This window comes from Zootoca vivipara, chromosome 16, assembly GCF_963506605.1.
Source record: "Zootoca vivipara chromosome 16, rZooViv1.1, whole genome shotgun sequence".
NCBI lineage: Eukaryota > Metazoa > Chordata > Lepidosauria > Squamata > Lacertidae > Zootoca > Zootoca vivipara.
In genome coordinates, this window is record NC_083291.1 from 37474665 (window position 1) to 37487368 (window position 12704).

General features: G+C 46.5%; 1 protein-coding gene across 2 annotated transcripts; it reads right to left on the reverse strand.

The window, feature by feature from the left end:
- Positions 1-314: 314 nt before the first annotated feature.
- Positions 315-11000, reverse strand: APEX2 (apurinic/apyrimidinic endodeoxyribonuclease 2). Of its 2 annotated transcripts, XM_060268803.1 has the most exons (6): positions 10847-11000; positions 7601-7684; positions 7046-7226; positions 6543-6689; positions 5047-5116; positions 315-2282 (listed from the first exon to the last, which is right to left on the reverse strand). In XM_060268803.1, exons 1-6 carry the CDS (start codon positions 10965-10967, stop codon positions 1287-1289), a joined length of 1599 nt encoding a protein of 532 aa, XP_060124786.1. In that variant the 5' UTR covers positions 10968-11000; the 3' UTR covers positions 315-1286. The 2 variants fall into 2 exon arrangements, with proteins under 2 accessions (XP_060124786.1, XP_060124787.1); XM_060268804.1 differs by lacking the exon at positions 6543-6689.
- Between the last annotated feature and the right edge of the window lie 1704 nt (positions 11001-12704).

Below are 12704 nucleotides of genomic sequence, written 5' to 3' on the forward strand. Positions count from 1 at the left end.
GAGCTACCAGATTTTTAGAAGACATCTGAAGGCAGCCCTGTTTAGGGAGGCTTTTAATGTTTAACAAATTAGTGTATTTTAATGTTTCTGTTGGAAGCCGCCCAGAGTGGCTGGGGAAACCCAGCCAGATGGGCGGGGTATAAATAATAAATTATTATTATTATTATTATTATTATTATTATTATTATTATTATTATTTACCACTGAATTGGAGCAAATGGCAATTCAGGTTCTGCCCTTTAAGGCATAATGTGAGTAGTACCAGGGATGGTCAGCAGAGGGCTCCACTTTCCCTAAGCACACACATTGAAGGGGAAAGTTCCATGTCTTGCAATCCAAAAGACTGCCAGCGGGAATTTTCATGCATTATTCCCAGATAGAACAGCAAGATGCACCTTTTTGCCCCAAGGCAATCCTGTACAGGCAATATGAACTCATTTGTGCTAATCTGCAAAGCCTGGGCTTAATCCCTTTGTCACCACAATAGCTGAAGCACTCAGGGCAGCTTACGCCACAGGGATCAGGATTGCCAAAACAATCCTGCCATTCCGCAGAATTAGAACCATTTCAATGTGCGTAGGACTCCTGGCCTTAACCCCTGTTCAGCATCACCCAACTCTCTTTTCAGAGAACATAAGAATCCAACTTTCCCTTTTCGAACAGAGAAAACACTGAGGGATTTTATTTTCAACGTCTTTATTTTATCAAAAGTAAAAAAAATAAGATTCCCCCTGCCCCGAATAAGGATGAATCACCTCCCAGCAATTGCATCATTGTTATTACAGGGGTTTGTGGGGAGGGCAGTTAAGGGAAAAGAGCAACTTTCTGCAAGAGCACCTCTCCACCCAATGTTAAAGAGTTTGGTGGGCATGAATCCAGAAAATGCTCACCACAAGTCAGGGCAGTCTGCGTGCGCATTCCCAAAGCTTGTGTTAGTCCTAGCACATAAAACTGTTGATTTAATAAGAAAACCAATTAATTCTTCCTCTTTAAACAATGTTCCTGACTGCAGGGCCTGGCATCAAAGACCTCAAAACTCCCAGCATGCTCTGGTACAAAAGTAAGTTTCTACTGGCAGCCCAAAAAGATCCCACGGAAACTTTGGGCCTGACCTCTTTGACCCCCTGGCAATAAGCCTAGGCCTCACTCTGCCACAGAGGCTGCCTTCCCCTCTCTTCTTAGGCAGCAAGACATCCAGGATACTTTCCATTAGAAACCAACCCCTTCTTTTCCACTTAGGGGTCATGGTGCCTCTAATGTCCTCTCATTTCAGTTCTTCTCTCAATTCAAGGATTCCCCCGACTGGCCCACAGAAAGAAGTCACAGCGGGAGCGGGGATCTGATGGCTTCCCCAGAGGCCGGGCGCAGACGTAAAAGCGCCGCCCAGAGTTTGGTCCCGGCTTCTTCACTGTCCGCAGGACACAGGGCTCTCCATGGGCCTTGCAGTGAGGTGGGCGAGCAGGGCCTGGCAGCAGTGACTTCCACAGGGCAGCGGACTGGGTTGAACTAGAGGGAACAGTTCCTTTCCCACAATCCAGAGCTCCTCCATTGGCCATGCCCAGAGTGGGCTCCTCTCTCAAACTCCCAGCGCATGCCTGGGACCCACCAGCAAATTCCTCCACCCCATGCTCATCAGTGGTCCTTCCAGAAGCGTCAAGAGGAGGTTCCACCCCAGAATCTTCCGCTGTCCTCATTTTCATTACCGACTGGCAGTTGGCGCTGTTGGTGGTGGCCCTAGGCCTGCCGTTTCCAGCTTTGAAGAAGCTTCGCAAATCCCCTTGCCCCTTCTGCGGTGGGCCCACCCGTCTCTTCTTGGAACCCCCCGCAACACTTGGTTCCCTCCCGCCCCGTTTCTGCCCCCTCTCCTCTGGTAGGCTGGTCCGCTCCACTTTCACGAGGAAGTGATTGAGCTTCTGCTGGGTGCCAGCAAACTCGGGCAGGAAGCGGGTGCAGAGGGGTGGGCAGCGGGGCGCCCCCAGGCAGACACTCCTAAGCACCACCCACACAGGGCAGTGGTCGGAACCAAAGACGTCTGGCATGAGCTGGGCATCCTGTAGCTCTGACAATGCTAGTGCACGATCGGCCAGGATATAGTCAATGCGGGTGCCGTAGTTGAGCTGCCGGGACCCGGTTACGTTGCACCAGCAGGTGTAGGCGTCACTCTGACCAGGGTGCAGAAAACGGAACGTGTCGACAAAGCATTTCCCATCCTGGGAATCCTTGTCTGGCTCCCACAGGAAACTGTCCAGCCAGCGACGCCCAAGATGCTCCTGAAAGGATTCCTGCAGATGACAGTGGTGGAAGTGTTAAGGGCTATTATGCTCTCGGGGCATAATCCTAACATTTCCATAGTGCTTTCAAGTGCTGTCTATGCATTGGCTTCTTGTAACCCTTGCATCATCCTGAAACACAGGGGCAACTAACCTGCAGCCCTGCAGATGTCATTGGACGACGACTCACATCACCCCCAACTCTAGCCATGCCTATTTATTAATTTATTTAAAGAAGGTACCACTATAAGGGACCCAGGTGGCGCTGTGAGCTAAAACCACTGAGCCTAGGGCTTGCTGATCAGAAGGTCGGCGGTTCGAATCCCTGTGACGGGGTGAGCTCCCGTTGCTTGGTCCCAGCTCCTGCCAACCTAGCAGTTCGAAAGCACATCAAAATGCAAGTAGATAAATAGGAACCGCTATAGCGGGAAGGTAAATGGCGTTTCCATGTGCTGCTCTGGTTTGCCAGAAGCGGCTTTGTCATGCTAGCCACATGACCTGGAAGCTATACGCCGGCTCCCTCGGCCAATAATGCGAGATGAGCGCGCAACCCCAGAGTCGGTCACGACTGGACCTAATGGTCAGGGGTCCCTTTACCTTTAGGTACCACTATATACCGTTTTTCATCAGAAAATATCGCAAACTGGTTTGCAAATTCAATTCAGCACCTTTATTGGCATATATATAGCAATAAAATCATATAAACCATCTATACAAAATATAATTCTGAGACGTACAATGGAAAGGGGAGAGGGGAAAGGGATAGTGAGTCCTCGGAAGTCACTATTGTGTAGGCCCAACTGCCCCAGATTTGACTTCAAAAATTCTAGTCAAAAAGTGCACCACAACTCTAGTAAGTGCAGGAGAGTCATCGCTCAGCAGGAACTGGGTCACGAGTTGTTTATTGGAGGGGGCGCAGAGCCACAAAGAGGACACCTCGGGATCATCACGTAAGGAGTTAAAAAGAGGGCATTCCAGAATCATGTGGTGGTGTAAGGGGGAGACAGTATAGAGAGCCTCCCCCGTGCATCAGAAGTAGCGCCTCCCCAAGCAGTGATGAAAGCGAACACGCTGAGGAAGCCTATCAGGAAATGGAGGGAGAGGGCTGGGGCTCTGGCAGCATGGGAGAGACCCGGCTACACAGGAGGGAGGAAATAGAGGGGGAAAGGGGGGAGAAGGAAAACATGGAGCGCAGACCCTTTCCTCCGGTTCCGGAATTACGCAGAAGAAAGAGGGGAAGAAGGTTCACTGTCCCAAGACTCTTATGTTGGCGGAAGTCAAGGGGAGGGGCAGTGCCAGAATCTGCATCGGAATGAGCAGACATGATTTTACACACCTGTCTCACTGCAAATAGACTGCACTAATAAAAACTGTTTAAAAACCGGCATGCGGGACATCGTTACTCTAGAGTAGTCGCAAGAACCCCTGACAGGTGGTTTGCAAATAAGACTATGTAAAACAAAAATTAAAGTGTACCCGGAGAAGGTTCTCCACCCCCAGCCAGATGGGCAGGGTATAAATATTATTATTATTATTATTATTATTATTATTATTATTATTATTATTATTACGGTATTATTATTATTATTATGTGATAAATGAAGCATCCAACTCCACAACACAGAACTCCACTCGCGCAAAATCCACAACTATTAACCAAGTGTCCTGTAATGGTTAGAGTGTTGGACTATGACCTGAGAGACCAGGGTTTGAATCCCCACTCAGCCATGAAGCTCACCAGGAGACCTTGGGCCGGGCACCATCTTTTAGCCTAACCTACCTCACAGGGTTGTTGTGAGGATGGAATGGGGAGGAGGAGAACACCACCTTGAGCTCCTTGGAAGAAAAGGTGGCATATAAATGCAATAAATAAATAAATAAATAAATAATAAAGTAATAAACAAACGAACTATTAACACACCTGTACCTCAAATCACCCTACTGCGGCACACATTCACCCACACTCACATACTCCCCACCCTCACAGTCTTTCTTCCCTGGGTACAGGTAGGTAGCCGTGTTGGTCTGGGTCGAAGTAAAATAAAAAAATTCCTTCAGTAGCACCTTAAAGACCAACTAAGTTTTTATTTTGGTATGAGCTTTCGTGTGCATGGTATCTGAAGAAGTGTGCATGCACACGAAAGCTCATACCAAAATAAAAACTTAGTTGGTCTTTAAGGTGCTACTGAAGGAATTTTTTTATTTTTCTTCCCTGGGGTGGGTGAGGGAATCTGTCTCACTGTTCCTCACCCTCTAAGCCAGGCATCCCCAAACTGCGGCCCTCCAGATGTTTTGGCCTACAACTCCCATGATCCCTAGCTAACAGGACCAATGGTCAGGGAAGATGGGAATTGTAGTCCAAAACATCTGGAGGGCCGAAGTTTGGGGATGCCTGCTCTAAGCACACCTTGCAGACTTCATGATCCCCAAAGACCTTGGGAAGGGCTGGGCTCAGTGGCATAGCTTCTGCTTTGCATGCAGAAGGGTCCCAGGCTCAACCCCCAACATCTCAAGGTAGGTTGGGCTGGGAAGGTCTCCGTCTGAATGCCCTCGGTCTGAAACCAGAGCTGCAGCTAGTCTGTGATGAAAATGCTGAACTAGTTGGACCAAGGATCTGACTCAGAGTAAGGCAGCATCCTATTTGTCAGGACTCCCCACCCAACTCTGTGCATGCCTATGAGAAACAGATTTGCTGCTGCTGCAGCAGCAGCAGCACTACCAGGCCCTGTACTGTAAAGAGTAAAGGCAGCTGCCTGAAAGTGGGCAGCTTGCTCACCAGATCTCCCGGGTCACAGTGGTCAATAGGCTTGTGTGCTGTGTTGATGTCCCCCAGGATGACCACATGGCTAGACGGAGAGAGGAAATGTGCATGAGTCGCAAGGCAAAGAGGCAAGACAGCGAGACCCCATTCATCCCAAACAGTCCTGACTCCATAGAACAGGCACCCCCAAACTTCGGCCCTCCAGATGTTTTGGACTACAATTCCCATCTTCCCCGACCACTGGTCCTGTTAGCTAGGGATCATGGGAGTTGTCGGCCAAAACATCTGGTGGGCCGCAGTTTGGGGATGCCTGCCATAGAAGGACGGTGGACTAGAAGCTGGCTTGGACAGGGAAGGGATAACAGCTGAGGCAATGAAATATCATCAGCACCATTCATATAGGGCTCTTTGGCTTTCCCAAGGTTCCTCACATGTATTAGCAGCAATTCTTACAGCAGTCATGCATGGCACAGCTCAGTATTCTTCCCACATTGGAGATGAGGGTGGAGGTAGAGACAACAGAGGCTAGACCCAGGGGTAGCTGATCTGCTGACTTCCAGCTGCTGCTGTACTACAACTCCATCATCCCTGATCATTCGCCAGGCTGGCTGGAGCTGGAGTTTCAATGACTTCTTGAGGACACCATGTTGGCATCCCCTCTGGGGGATAGCCAATTGAGTTTGGGGCACTCACCAGGAGTTTCACAGCTTCGTCCTTTACAACAGTGCAATGCCTGGAGGCCCCAGTCCTGCCACTCCCCACCTGGCCTGGGCGGGGCCTGAGGCCTATAAGAACTGCTGCTGCTACCAGCCAGGAGGACTCCCCTGCTCAGCGCCTGGAGGCCCCAGTCCTGCCACTCACCATCTGGCCCAGGGCGGGGCCTGATGGGCTTTATAAAGGACTCTTGCCGCCGCCGCTGCTGGGCAGAGAGGGCTCCATTTTGTTTTGTTTTGTTTTGTTTAAATTCCTGTTATTTTTTACCTATGTTATTTTAAACTGCATTAAGGATGTATTCTTAGTTTTAGATTTTGATTTAAGTCGAAATTGTTTTCTATTCGGTTGTGTATTTTTTGATGTGGTTTATGTATTGTTTGTGACTTTTGTAATTGTGCTATTGCTGTATTGTTTTGATATTCGACTGGAAGCCGCCCGGAGTGGCTGGGGAGACTCAGCCAGATGGGCGGGGTACAAATAAAAAAAGTATTATTATTATTATTATTATTATTATTATTATTATTATTATTATTATCTCATGCAAACTTAACTAGGGCAACCTTTGCATGCTTGCTCTGGAATAAATATCACTGAACTCAGTGGGGCTCACTGATGTGGCTCCCTCCAGCTGTTTTGCTCTAACTACTCCACCAGTGCTGCTAGCTGTGGCTGATGGGAGTTGGAGTCCAAAACACTGGAAGGGACTCTGAGCACCAAAGGCTTGACTAGGGAGTAAGCTCCAGAATAAGCATGTCTAGGACTGCGCTGAGCCAACAAGAGGAGTGAGTGACACATACCCTCCAGCTCTGAGAAGTGCCTTGGCCCGAGCTTGCAAGAGGCGATAGAAACGCAGCTTGAAGTCCCCACGCTCTGGCTTTTCAGGGTCTGCACGAGGGCAGTACACATTGATGACTGTCAACGTGGTCTCCTGCTGTTCTGAAGTGCTGCAGTAAAAGGACAAAGCGCATCAATGCTGTCACACTTCAGTTACTAATGGCTCAAACTCCCCAATTCATGGCTGGCTAGGACAGCTATAGACACAGACCCATTAACATCTTCACAACAGGTTTAGGCAATTCCACTATCAAGGCTGAGGATGCTCAGGAAATTTATACAAGCCCTGTATAAATTTATGCTTAAGGGTTAGATCTCAGTTGGGCATTTCTTGGCTCACACTCTTAAGACTGCAATTTTCTCGACTACAACAGCTGTCAGTTACCAAGCATTGTCATTGGCCAATGGCAATAACAGGAACTTTCTGCAGACCCTCCCACTCCACCCCACCCCTTCCTGTTCCTACCGAATACGGTGACGGGTGATCACAGCCCGGCCCTCACTGTCCAATGCCTGTAGCTCCTCAGTTGTGAAGCCCTCTGTCTCTCCATAGTAACCAACTGCGCCATCGTGCTTAGCAAACAGCCCAGACAGGCCTTCTTCAGCTGCCTCTGGGGTGGCACTGACCTTGCAGAACGTTGCAACGCCTGGAAGACAGAGAGAGACTGAAAACAGTTTGTTCTGGGCTCTCAAAGTGGGCGATAAAGCTACCTATTTGATCCAAGATACAAGAGAAAGAAACAAATTGAAACCTCTGTACCTTACAGAGGTAAGGCACACCACTTTGTACATCACTTTGTGGGGTTTATAAAAAAAATCAAGTGGGATACAAATTATATGCAATAAAATAAAATAAATAATGGTGGTTTGATTGGTGGTAAAAAGCAGGGGATGTTTTTCAGGCAGGGAGGCAAATCAATGCCATTTGAAAGTGACAGATGAAGTCGCCACTTAAGACACAGCTACAGGAGTATGTCGAGACCTGAGAGGTGGCTAATCCCCTTTGCTACTGTCCACTAACCTGAATAGCCATTGCGGGTGCGACTGAAGCTGAAATAAGAGTTATAGCCCTCCACTATTGCCAATGGCTCCTCCAGCAGGTCCCCTGAGAACAAAACAGAATTTGGAAAGCCATCAGGCTGGAGACATGGCACTAGAAAATATATATATATTAAATGTCACACTCTTCTTTGCTTTTGTTGTCTTTTTCCTAACAGGTTTGCCCAGCAATGTGGTCACAGCAATGCAGGTTCACTCAGCAATGTAGCTTACCCAGATTTTTTTTGCAGGGGGTGTGTGATTTTTAATGGAGGTCTTCCACCAACACTGTAAAAGATTTGTCCCTTCCTCTTTTGACTCCTCGCTCTCCCTTGCTTTACTCCTAGAGCAGAGGTGGGGGAATATGCAGCCACCCAGGTGTTGTTGGACTGCAACTCCCATCAGCCCCAGCCAGCCTAAATCAATGGTCAGGGATTAATGGAACTGTAGTCCAACCACATGGAAGGGCCACAGGCTTCTCATCCAATCCTAGGCAAAGGGTACCCCTTTCCCAAATGTTTATCTCAAGGAGGGAAATATATCTCACCATGTTGCAGCCCTGCATCGTGCCCCTTTGCCTCTCATCTGTAGTTGGCACTGCCTTTCCCACTTATAAATGTTGGAGGGGTGTCAGACATGTCTTTTTAACCCATTCTGCTACCTGTCCCACACCCAGTTTCAGGTTACCAAAACACAACTGTAAGAGGAAAGTAGGAACAGATGCCCAACGTTGAGCAATCTTACTTTTGATAATGAAACAAGGAATCTTCACCGTGACCCCTTGTGAGCTGGGGACAGGTGGAAAGAGGCACAAGATTCTGCCTTACCCCAAAATATAGTTTCTTTACTCATCATGGATGGAGGGGGGGAAATAACGGGGAGTAATTCTACTTGTGAAGTTTATCACACCTTATGCACTTGTAAGGTCCTTGGGGCAGGGACCCCATATCTTTATCTGCCACAGACCCTGTGTTTTGTTTGTTTGTTGGACCAATGCCAGTTGCTTCCTTGTAAGCTAATGATGGGGATCCACTGGCACTGCTGTAGATGCTGCTGGACTTCGAAGTTCCATCACCCCTGACCTCCGGCTGTGCTACCTACCTGGGGCTGACGAGTGTTGTAGCTCTTATTATTATTTATTAAACTTATATACCACCCTTCACCCAAAGATCTCAGGGTAGTTAACAGCATAAAAACAAAGAACACATAACATAACAACAGATCATGTTATGTATGGAGGTAATTTTTACCTGTTTTACTATTTTAACTTTTGTAGTTTTTAAAGTAGGGTTGTAAATTTGTCTTTACTGTTTTATCTTTTTTGGTAAACTGCTTTGAGGGGGGTTTTATAGTAAAGTGGTGTAGTAATTTCATGGGAAAATTAAAAGCAATACCTCCTCCCGCGCCCACAACTGAACAACAACAGCAACACCGTCGTCTAGAGCAGGTACATCAGATTAATGAATTGTTTAAGATAGATAGGAAAAATGGCTTTGCAGAACAGAAGTCTCAATTTACCAAAGACTTATTAGATACAAATATAAGTACTACCGGTATCAAATATGTACAAACTGCTGTTGGAGTGGAAAACTAAAGAGAAATTTGTGAAATCGAGCATTATTAGGTGCGCACAAGATGTGGGTCACAATATTGCCTATGAATTATGGGGAAAGTTGTGGAAAACAAATATGAATTTTATAGCATGTTATGTGATAAAAGGAAATATGATGAGAATGGACCACAGATGGTATTTAGCACCCACCAGATTGGCAAAAATGTCTAAAAAAGAAAAAGGTATACGTTGGAAATGTAATGAAATTGAGAGATCTTTTATTCACATGTGGTGGTCCTGTAAAATAATTAAGGAATATTTGGAAACTATATATAACGAATTAAAAAAGATACTTAAAAAAAGCTTTCCCCAAAACACCCATGATTCTTCTCTTGAGGATGGTAGAAATGGAGGTCCAAAAACCCAAAAGAGTTTATTAATATACGCTACCACTGCGGCTAGAACATTATTGGCACAAAGGTGGAGAACAAGCATAGTACCCACTATGGAAGAATGGCAGTGAAAAATGTTTGAATATGCTGAACTGGCTGGTCTGACGAACAGGATAAGAGAAAACAAAGATAAGAAATATAAGGAGGAATGGATGCTTATTGACTACTTCAAGAACCAGTATAGAGAAATACAAAGATTAGCAGGTCTCGTGTAAATCCAGCAGAGTTGAAATTGATAAGAGTATTTAATAGATAACAAATTGGATGATTTAAAAGATGGGGAATACGCAGAGTAGTAGAAAAGCAAAGGCACCAGGAAAAGTGTGGAAGGGAAGTCATGTGGTATATACTGTACTGCAGGGACATCCAACTCCCAATAGACTGCAATCTACTCACAGTACAAAAAACTGGCAGTGATCTACCCATTGTCGTTTGATGGATCAAAGTTGTTTTGTTTTTGCTTTTTTAGGAAACAAATTAATGAATGGAACTGAATCAGCATTGCGATATACACAGAACATAATACCGTAAAAAGTCGATTATATAAAACACACAGTTGAGGGTCCTGAATCCACAGTCAAATAGTGGACCTTAATCTGATGGTCCACTTTTTTTTGTTAGGAAGCAAAAGTTGCTGAGCTTTTTTTGGAAATGCAAAGTTGTTCAGCTTTTCTTAGGAAGCCAGAGTGGTTGAGCTTTTTTTAATTCTTATTTGGTGGGGAAGGAGATCCCTGAGGGACCAGAGATCTACCAGGAACACCCCATGATCTACCAGTAGATCGCGATCTACCTGTTGGATGTGCCTGCTGTACTGTATATACATGCTGCATTTGGTGGGACAGGGGGGTGAACAGGAAGAGGTTAAATATGTTGTTCCTGTTTTTGAAAATGCAATTTTTTATTTTTATATACAGCAACCCTCCTCCTACATGTCGTTGAACTACAACTCCCATCATCCCTAGCTAGCAGGACCAGTGGTCAGGGATGATGGGAGCTGTAGTCCAACAAGAGATGGAGGATTTCCCCCCTCCCCCATCTAGTCTGGAGGAACACGCGTTCTCCATCAATGGTTCACGTCAGAACTGTCTCCACCCCGCCTGCCAGCCCTCACCCCCCGCCATGTCATGACATAAATCTTTACAAGGCAGCCGGCGCCCTACACGTTCACCCCCCCGCTCTGGACTGCTTATGCACGTGTGAACGGACGCTCCTCGCCTCGACTCACGGGTGACCTTGGTCTCTTGCAGGCAGATGACATCCGCCTCCAGGGAGTCCAGGAGCGGCTTCAACCCCGCGGGTCCCAACCCAGCCCGCAGCCCGTTGACGTTCCAGCTCGCAAGCCTCATCCCCGCCTCAGGGGCGAGGAAAGGGACCGGGAGACTCTGCGGAACGTCATTTCCGGCCGCCAAGGCGAGGCGTTTGTAAAAGCTCGCAGAACCTCACTTCCGGTTTTGAACGGAAACGCCCCTTGCCTGGGAGAGGGAAGATTCAAGCTGTCGTCATTTATATTATATTATATCCCCTCCATTTTACGTTGTTGTTGTTTATTAAATTTAACTACCGCCCTTCATCCGAGGATCACAGGGCGGCTTCATAACACGTTAATAACCAAACCCTCTCCCCGCACAGTATTATTATTTCATATTTGCATCCCGCTAACAAACAAATGTTGAGCTCCAAAGCGGTTCAAAAAAAAATCACAATGCAACAAACGTCGCTGTACTACCCGTACTTTGAAGTGACAGCAAAAGACGGTTGCTTTGCTCCTCCTCGGGTGTTGGAAGAGGCAACGCAATGACTTTAAGCGTGTTCCTTTTCAAAGTAAATAGGGTTGTGCCAAGAGCCGCCCCGAAGCTGAAGTTTCACCAGAGAAAACATAAAAGGCACTTTCCCCTTTCTGACTAGCAGAGAGTGTCGTAAGAATTGGGAAACAACCGCCTCTCCCTTCTATAGTAAAAAAAAAAAGAACGATAGAAATAGAGCCAGCCAAATAATTGCCTAAAAACCAGATTAGCATGATTTGATTTGTGAAGTTATTGTCCTAAATGGGATATCATCAGACTATTAATTGACAAGCAATCACTAAAGTATTTGCAAAAGAAGTACGGTAACCATGGTGATGTGGTTCAGACGGGCCAGAGAATTTTGCTGTGTCGGGAAATTTTCATCTTTACACCACGGAGAGCTGGATCATTCATCCTTCTGTTACTCAGCCCCTGAGGCCAACACCATGAAAATGAAGGAGTTTAATGCTCCATGGAAGCCACATGTTTTGATTCTGGCTTTCTAATTCCAGGTAGCAGGTTATCATTACCAAACTGTGTAAGGAGTGCACTCTGTACATGCTCATAAGAACATGGTTTAATTGGGTAGTGCAGCTAGCACTGAACATTGACCACACTCCAGTGCAGTGTTTCTCAACCGGGGGCCATATGGCCCCCTGAGGCCTCCAGGATATTTCAAGGGGGCCACAGGTGCAATTATATGATCATAAAAAATTATAAATAAAATATGTTCTATTTACAAACAATATAGCTACCTTTCTACCTGTAGGACAGGCGGGGGCCACATGAAGAAAACAAGGCTGGGAGGGGGCCATGGTCAGAAAAAGGTTGAGAAACACTGCTCTAGGGTCCCTAAATGACTGCACACAGAGTAGCAGTGGTATTAGCACCTGGGCCAGTGTGGGCATGTCGGGGTGCACTGGTGCAGCCGCTGGTTGCCACAGCATCTTAAAAAACAACAACATAGGAGCTAGCTGGCTGACCAAACATAGTTACTGCCTTTTCCACAACAAAATGGTGCTTATTCCTGGGTAAATGTGCTTAGCATGAGGACAGTACAGTAGAAGCAAACTTTCATTTTGTTTGGGTAGTCTTGATGAGGCTATGATTTAACTGAGTTTTAAAATGAGAAACTGCACATGATCCATGTTTTCTCTGTGTGTATGTTTTAATTAGGGTTGGCAGCTTTGTTCTGGACTGAATTGGATGGGGGCAGCAATACTTGGGGAAGGAAACATTAAAAGTTGTCCCCCTTGCTGCTTCCCTGATCAAAATCACCCCACTTCCCCAAGCTGCTAT

Coding starts and splice junctions, on each gene's coding strand:
- APEX2 (XM_060268803.1), bottom strand. CDS start 10,967: ATGAGGCTTGCGAGCTGGAACGTCAACGGGCTGCGGGCTGGGTTGGGA. Junction 7,685..10,846: donor GCAAGAGACCAAGGTCACCC/GTGAGTCGAGGC, acceptor TTTTGTTCTCAG/GGGACCTGCTGGAGGAGCCA. Junction 5,117..6,542: donor GCACTTCTCAGAGCTGGAGG/GTATGTGTCACT, acceptor CTCTCCGTCTAG/CCATGTGGTCATCCTGGGGG.